The sequence below is a fragment of the Tupaia chinensis genome, unplaced genomic scaffold (assembly GCF_000334495.1).
Source record: "Tupaia chinensis unplaced genomic scaffold, TupChi_1.0 Scaffold000568_1, whole genome shotgun sequence".
In the NCBI taxonomy this organism is placed as follows: Eukaryota; Metazoa; Chordata; class Mammalia; order Scandentia; family Tupaiidae; genus Tupaia; species Tupaia belangeri.
In genome coordinates, this window is record NW_006160082.1 from 3,417,438 (window position 1) to 3,425,588 (window position 8,151).

At 42.6% G+C, this 8,151-nt stretch overlaps 1 protein-coding gene across 1 annotated transcript in view; it reads left to right on the top strand.

The window, feature by feature from the left end:
• KCNK10 (potassium two pore domain channel subfamily K member 10) overlaps window positions 1-4,314 on the top strand; it is a 156,158-nt gene extending 151,844 nt beyond the window's left edge. Inside the window, exon 7 of the mRNA XM_006158016.3 lies at window positions 3,017-4,314. Within this exon, the coding sequence (XP_006158078.1) occupies window positions 3,017-3,637 (621 nt within the window). The 3' untranslated portion in view covers window positions 3,638-4,314. The remainder of the gene's footprint in view (window positions 1-3,016) is intronic.
• The last annotated feature ends 3,837 nt before the right edge of the window (window positions 4,315-8,151 follow it).

The following is an 8,151-nucleotide window of genomic DNA, read 5'->3' on the forward strand; positions in this document are numbered from 1 at the left end:
AAAGAGGAAAAGCAGTTAGAAAAGAGAGGGGCAAGAGGAAAAGAATAAAGGAAGTAGAGAAAGGAGGGGAGATAAAGAAAACAAAGAGAAGGACAGCTTTTTTGAGGGCAACCATTTACTCCATTCCATAACAAAGGTGCCGGGGAAAGTTGCTGAGTGGAAAAACATCCATATCATTGCTGGACCCAAGTGTTAACTTTCCTGGCTTGTCTAGAAGCACTGTCAGCGAGATTTTCAGTTGTTTCCCAGGTTGCTCAAATGACCTGCAGAAAATTAGCTATAACAAAAGAGAAAGGAACAACATATGTAAATTAATTTTCCTAAATGTAAAAATTGGAGTTAGTCATCTGTTAAGGAAGCATGGAACATGGACTATCTACCCTGTTGACCAAGAGCCCAGAAATTCGGTGCGGATCCTCAGGCCAAAATTTCACTCTTAAAAACTGTGTTCTGTGAATTTTGTCAGAACATGTCCCCACCCTACATGCCGACCAGGAAAATACCAGGTGCCCTAGAAGGTCTTGTTAAGTAGGGTGAATCTGATAGCAGATGGCCACAGCATGGTCCAGATAGAGGGTGGCCAACTATTCCAGTTTGTCCAGGATGGAGTGTGTTCCTAGGGCATGGAACTTTTTGTGTTAAAACTGGACAGGCCTGGCCTCCATCATGGAGCTATATGAATAGATTGACATGATCATAAACTGACTAAGAACATGATCAATTGCACTGTGCTAATGGCTGCAAAACCTGCACATATGAGTATTCTACTAGCAGTTGCCTCTCAATGCCATGATCTCGAGGAGATGATGTTAGTCAAACAAGAGTTTGAAGCTGCTGGAGGAGGTTTTATCCCTTGAGTTTCACTTGGGGTAGAGGAAAGAATTCTAGTGAGAGAAGATAGAGTGTGGCTAATCAAGGCTGCATGGACACGCATGTTTTGTTTTGCAAAAAGGCCTTTGAAAAATCCCAGTGTACAAGTGACTAGGAGATTTAAGGCACTGTGTGTCATAGCTGTGCCAGGAAGTCGTCCTTCCAAAGTGGAAGTCGATCCGGCCCTTGACTTCTCACCTGAAGTGACCTGGCTTTCTACGGCAAAACTTGATGTTGTCATTATCAGACAATTATCAGAATTGGTGAACTGGGAGTGATTATGACAGCATTTATGTCACACAAGATAAGATGATGTCAGAGCCCTCTGAAATGATCAACTGCTTAATTATTGATGAGTCCGTAAAATATGGAATCAGCCATGCCTCATTGCTGACTAGATTTGGAGATGAGCTAGCTGGGTTCAAGGATACTACAGATGATTTGAAGAAGAATCATGGCAAGCTACTTACTTACCTCGAGATCACCTCAGTGCAACCATATTCCCAACTCTACTGAAAGTTGCTGTCACAAGAAAACGAAGGTATGGACACACCATTCCAGGCATATGATTACACAAAGGCTGGATTCACACCTTCCTGAAGCTAAAATTACCATTGTTCTTTCAAAACCTCCGATAAAGAAACCATTTCTTTGAAAGATGACAATAATAATGTCAAAAAGCTGTAAAGCACAACTGGTGAACTAAGAACACTGCAAAAAAGGAAGACAGTTCCCCATCAATTGAAACTGATGTTCTGCTGAACAGATTAATGGCGCTGGTCAATGAGCAAATCACATCAAAATGAAATATACAATTTTTGTTTCACTTTAGTGTGTTGTAAATTAGAAAAGGTGCCCTTCTATTAGCTTCTAACTCCTTTGTATTATGATGATATAAGCGCACCATTGGGGTCTGAGATGACAGGCAAAGGCCACTGGGAGGCTGTGCCGTCTATAAAACATCATCATTCCACTTAGATTGCAGAAATACCACAGATACCTGAAGAAGAATTAGGAATTGAGATTGAGCTGTCACCTACAGAGGATGAACCAGGAGCTGCATCAGCTTCTGCTACCTCATCCATCAAAGAGATCAAAAGGAAAGAGCTGATCAGCTTCACTCTAAAGAACCAATTGATCCCAGTCATGCCAAACAAGTTGTTCGACTCCTGTGATCCTTAGAAACTCATGTGATTAAGACTCCAGACATTTTAGAAGTAGTGACACATGACATAGCTATGTTAACATGACTGATGTATGTTGGAACCAGAACCTCACAGGAACTGATGATTCTTAGGGAGGCAATGCCAGCCTTGCGAAATGGCTTCAAAGCCTCCTTCTTCATTAGAGTCTCCATTGACTGCTAATCTGGAGCTGCTCAGTTGAACCCACACCAACACTGCAGAAGGAAGCTCATGATTTCTTCACTTGGGAGTAGAAGAATCAGACCTGGAGTTAGAGAGTCTTAACTGCTACTTAAGAATTTCAAATTGTAGAGTACAAAAACAGAATAGCTATAGAGATTAATCAATAGTTCATAAGAGAGTTGGTAGTAGGTTAAATTTAGTTAAGAAAACAAAACAAAAACTAGATAGTTCCAGGCAAACTGGGACAGGTTGGTCACCCTATGCAGCTAGAGCTAAGAAGAAGGCAGAGAAGAGCAGAATGTCAGCTGAGTGTCTACTTTGTGCCAGGATTGAGCTGGGTGCATTTACATATCTCACACAGTGCTAAAGACTCCATGAGCTAGATATGATTGGAGGAATGAGGCCATACAATCAAGTGAATAGTGGGAACATAACTAGAACCCAGGCCTGTCCAACTCTAAATCTTCATCTCTCCTTAAGAGTGCCACCTGTCTCTCCTTTAGTCACCATCCCCAAGTCTCAGGCCTCCTTTGGATTCTCCCACTTAAGTGCCTCCTGAACCACATTTTTCCCTGGCCAATTTTAGGCAGGTATTTGGGCACAGGAAGTACTAGGGCAGAGGTAGCTTTTCGTCCCCTCCTTGCGCATGTGCTACACCATCTCTCTGTCCTTCCCCGAGCTAATCTCCCCATGGGGACACCCAAGGGCTGTGGGTGCTGGGAGGCCTGAGGCAGAGAGGAATTTCTCAGTGTGCTGTTGCTCTTCTGTCTTTTGGCCAGGTCGGTGAAATCAAGGCCCATGCAGCCGAGTGGAAGGCCAACGTGACTGCCGAGTTTCGGGAGACACGGCGGCGGCTCAGTGTGGAGATCCATGATAAGTTGCAGCGGGCGGCCACCATCCGCAGCATGGAGCGCCGGCGACTCGGCCTGGACCAGAGGGCGCATTCGCTGGACATGCTTTCCCCGGAGAAACGCTCTGTGTTTGCTGCGCTGGACACAGGCCGCTTCAAGGCCTCATCCCAGGAGAGCATCAACAACCGGCCCAACAATCTGCGACTTAAGGGGTCTGAGCAGCTGAACAAGCACGGGCAGGGTGCTTCTGAGGATAACATCATTAACAAGTTTGGGTCCACGTCCAAACTCACCAAGAGGAAAAACAAGGACCTCAAAAAGACCTTGCCTGAGGACGTTCAGAAGATCTATAAGACCTTCCGAAATTACTCCCTGGATGAGGAGAAGAAAGAGGAGGAGACAGAAAAGATGTGTAATTCGGACAACTCCAGCACAGCCATGCTGACGGACTGTATCCAGCCTCATGCTGAGATGGAGAATGGGATGGTGCCCACGGACACCAAAGACAGGGAACTCGAGAACAACTCATTACTTGAAGACAGAAACTAAATGTTCAGGTCCTTGGACTCGGATTACACGTTGTTTTTTTTTTTTAATATTCACCCTGAGACATGTGCCTTAAAAAGACTTCTTGTTAGTCCAAAATTACATAGCATTGGAGAATATATTTCACTGTGCCATAAACCACTGAAAGCTTGCTCTGCCAAAAGGAATCAAAGATCAAGAACTTCCCTTCAGATAGCTGGAGGACACCTAGGGCATGTTTGCACATGTAGCAGGTGACGGCTGTGCATGTTAAGGCGGTTTCCATGGCAATGCTGTACCACTGGACAGCACCACCATGGCACAGCATGTAGAAAAGGGCAGCTATTCCTTAGACCAGCCTCTTGAGAGGAACAGGTGTGTCTTTTAAATGGCGTCTCATCCCCTGAACCTACCGTTAGTGATATGTGCACAACCAGAAAGGGACCTGCCTGGGCTTGAACTGGCAACTGTAACTTGGGTTAGAGTTGATATTTTGGCATGTGCTCTGAGCTTGAATTTTGATACAAACCATTCAGTGAATAATACCTAGTCTTTCTAAGCTCCAAATGAGTGTCCATGTGACCTGAGATCACCTGGGATTTGTTGGAAGCAGACCAGAGCACACGTATTAAAAGGTGCAATTGCTTTTCTCATTGCAAAAGAAAAAAAATCACAAACACATCACACTGTGGATCTATCACCTTAACCAATGACAGAAGCCCGCTGAGTTTGATCTTTCTCACAGGGGTAGGTAGTCCAAATGAACTTGCAAGCATTGGTGAAACTCAACCTCAACCACTGCATGGTTAAAAACAAATCATGCATTTTTCCTCAGTGGGCGCAATGGTGAAAATAAACTGATTTTGAAATGTCCATGTTCACTTTTCTAGTGGGATTTCAGTTATAATGTTTTGATAAGAGGGGAAAAAAATATACCAAAACTATTGCCTTGCATGATGCCAATGGCTTGCTGTTCTGTCTAGCTTGACCCTAAATTTTTATAAACATAGACATCCTGCATTTCTGAGACATACCAAGGAGGACCATGGCATCTTTCCATCTCAGGGCTTTTTGTCCCTTTGGGTGTCTTAGGGTAGACATAGTTACGAGACTCAATCTTGCTCTCTCCAGACAAAAGAAAAAAATAAATCCCCCAACCAATCCTTGTACAGTAAGATTGAAATGTTTTAATTGCTTGCAGCTTAAGTGCCATTATGCCGTTTAAAAAATAATACTTAAAAGAAGTATTTAAAATATTTCATTTTATTTTAATGTGTAGGTGTCCCTTTATCCTAGAAGCATCACTTCTTTCCTTGCTGGTTCCTTGATCTCACACCTGCTATTCACCCAAACTGGGACATCCCTGTGATTGTTTCCAGGCAAACAATAGCCGACACGTGACGGTTATGATTGTTCCATGAGATTAGAATGTTCATTGAAACAAAGTGAGGGAATGGCTAGTTACAGGTTTTGAGAGGATAATTTAAAATGGCTTTTTATCAGAAAGGGAAAAATAGATAATAGGCTAGTATCCTGGGTGTGCCTCAGTCTTTATAATAATTGATAATAGCACTGGTTCAAAATTAGCTATTTGAGTCCCTTACTTAGGCATTTGGACTTGGCAACACCAGGAGGTTGCTGGTTATGGGCCTTGCAGGCTCTGTGCCACCTCTAGGTGATATCCCACAACTAATCTACAGAGAGGATTTACCAAAAACTTGAAGCACTAGTGGAGACTTCTAGAAACCATCTAGTGCTTTCTGACTCCCAAGAAAAAAATTATAGCTGTTGTATCCTTGATCATTGGTCCCATAGAAGACTTGTCCTTGTCCATTTTCCAAAAATGGACAGCTCTCCGCTGCCTGGAGCACCTGCTGCCCCCCTCCCTGACTTCAAACCTTAAGGCTCAGCTAATGTTCTGTCATTGCTTTTGAGAAGGAGTCAAGAAAGAATCAACTTTGATGAAGTTCTTCCTGTCCAAGGTTGATTTGGGTTAATGCCATGTATGAGCTAGAACGGTGGCTCACTGGGGACAGTTTTGTATCCACACAGCAATTAATGGACAATTGGGAAATGTCCATGCACATGTGGGTGTTGGCTCTTACTATGAGAATCGTTTGAGCTTAATGCAATGTGTTTTAAGGAATCAGTAGGTCACTAGGATCCTCTTTCTTATTCAGACAAATTTCCTGGTTAAACAAGCTGTCAGTGATCTCATTTGAGTTTCCATCCTGTATTATCTTGGTACCTTCCTCATAGTTACATGTTAAATTCCTAGGCCCTGCAGTTGAATCTAGCAAAAAGGTGTCTCTGTCATTTATCCAGTGCCTTCTATGGGCCAGGAACTGGATCAGGCACTTTCTGGATGTCAGCTCACTGAAACCTCACAACACTATGTGGGAAGTATTTCCAAACTGTTACATATAGATAAGGACATGGAGCCCCAGGGAAGCCAAGTAACTTACCCAACAGCACATAGCAAGAGGGTGGTGGAGGTGGTATTCAAAGTCTGACCAAAGTCTGCTTTCAACTTTGCTACCGTGTCTGTGTCATGCATCCTTGTGAATGTATGTGCGTGTGTGTGTGCATGTGTGTGTTTCAAGCTTCATAAACACAGCTTACAGAATTGGGGAAAAGATATTGAGGCATCTTTAAGACTAAGAGAGTATAGGTCTTTTCATAAACATAGCCTAACTGGTGGTTCTTGCAGATACTTTCTGCACATGTTTTTTTTTTTGCAAGGCTGTATATGGCATTCTGTATTGTGTATTGTTAAAAATACTGTTTGAAAGCACTCTTTTGCACTTTATTGCTTACCTTGCAGAAGTTCTGCAGACAACAAGAATAAAACACTTCAAAGCCCTAAGCTGTATTTTCTACCAAATGGAACAGTTGCACATGTTGGTGTGCAAAATTGGTTCCCCAAGTGAGTCAAATCACCATAATAAGGAAGGACTGAATATAACTAGGAGTGGAAATTTTTAATACATCCTGTTTCCTTAGTACATTGGGGCCAGGACCTGAACAACAAACTCAAAGACCTTCTACGGAGATTGATTCATGAGATATGTGTGCAAAGTGTTTAGAAAACTGTAAAGAACTTTCCAAAGTTCTTCAAAAGAGAAACTGAAAGGGGATAAGTGATTAGATTCTTCATGTGTACAAGCTAAGATCTGGGGAAAAGTCAGTTGGTTTCAAGTTACTTGAAGGTCTGCTTCTTTAGATGGGGCAAAATAGCATGTAGAATACACATGAGGAAGCAAAGCTGCTGATGTCCTTTGTACACACAGCCTCATAGCTCTCCCCTTCTTGTCCGCATTCCCGCCATACCATAATCCTGGAGCAGATGTTTTGACATTGCATGTGGAAAGAGCACATGTTCAATATCTTCAGTGGACAGTGCCTTTTGCTTCACCTGGAAACTAACTGGGTAATGAATTTTTCCCCCATAACATATGTGGAGGTATACTGGTGGATCCTGGGGATACTTTGGAGAGACTACAGTTTAATACCCAGTCCTAATCCAGCAGCAGTTCTGGCAATGTATCATTTTTGGGGAAGATCTGTGTCGTGTTTGTGAGTGGATAGAATATCCCTGACCTACCACGAAGACAGCGGGGACTACTTGTGTATGCTTCACCAGGGGTAGCCTGTGATTGTGGACACATCCTTTCCTTGCCTAGATTTCAGTTAACTCATCTACACAGGTAGTCTTCAAGGACTCTCTTAGTTTTGCTCCCTGATAAAACATTATTTGGTCCATAAGTTAATTTATAAGAAAGTCCTAAGTTGCATTTGTGAATACTAACTAATGGTTCCATTAACGGTTAAGATGAGAGTTTAGTTTGCTGCCCTTTGTGATTTGTGTTTTGAGTGATTGGTGGAGACCAGATGTCCCTGGGAGATTAGTATCCAAATTAAGATCATATCCTGGGGGTAGGCTCTCTTTGTCCTCCCTTAGACCTCTTTAGCATTCAGTCACCAGAAGGACTTGAACTATGTGGGCATCTTTTGCATGGTGTTGACTAGTTAAAGAATTTTAACTTGTTACTATTTGTGGTCAATTGTACTAAAAGTTATTTTTGATTACGTCATAAATTCATGTACTATTATAGACATCTCTCACTCACACACACACACACACACACACACACACACACACACACAGAGGAAATGGCTACTTTGGTTTCCATGGAGACACTTCCATGTTGAAAATCCTAGCTGTGTTAAACATTTAGCAAACCACCCCCTTGCCTCCCTCTGAGATGATATCATTTCCTGGCTGGGTTGATGCTGTGTATCTGTTTGTACGTTTGGTTTGGGGGATGAATGAGAATGTGGTCAGAGCTTGGGTGGGGCAGATTTTTACTCACTGACTTGGGTAAGAATATGCACCATCCAGTGTGTACCATGGTTTCCAAACCATAGGAAAGACACAGACAAACAAACAAACATGCAGAGGCTCTCTAAAATAAGAAAATGAAAATAAGCCAGTATTGCAGTCTCTCTGCTTTTGAAGTCTGCTAATATTTCAAGTG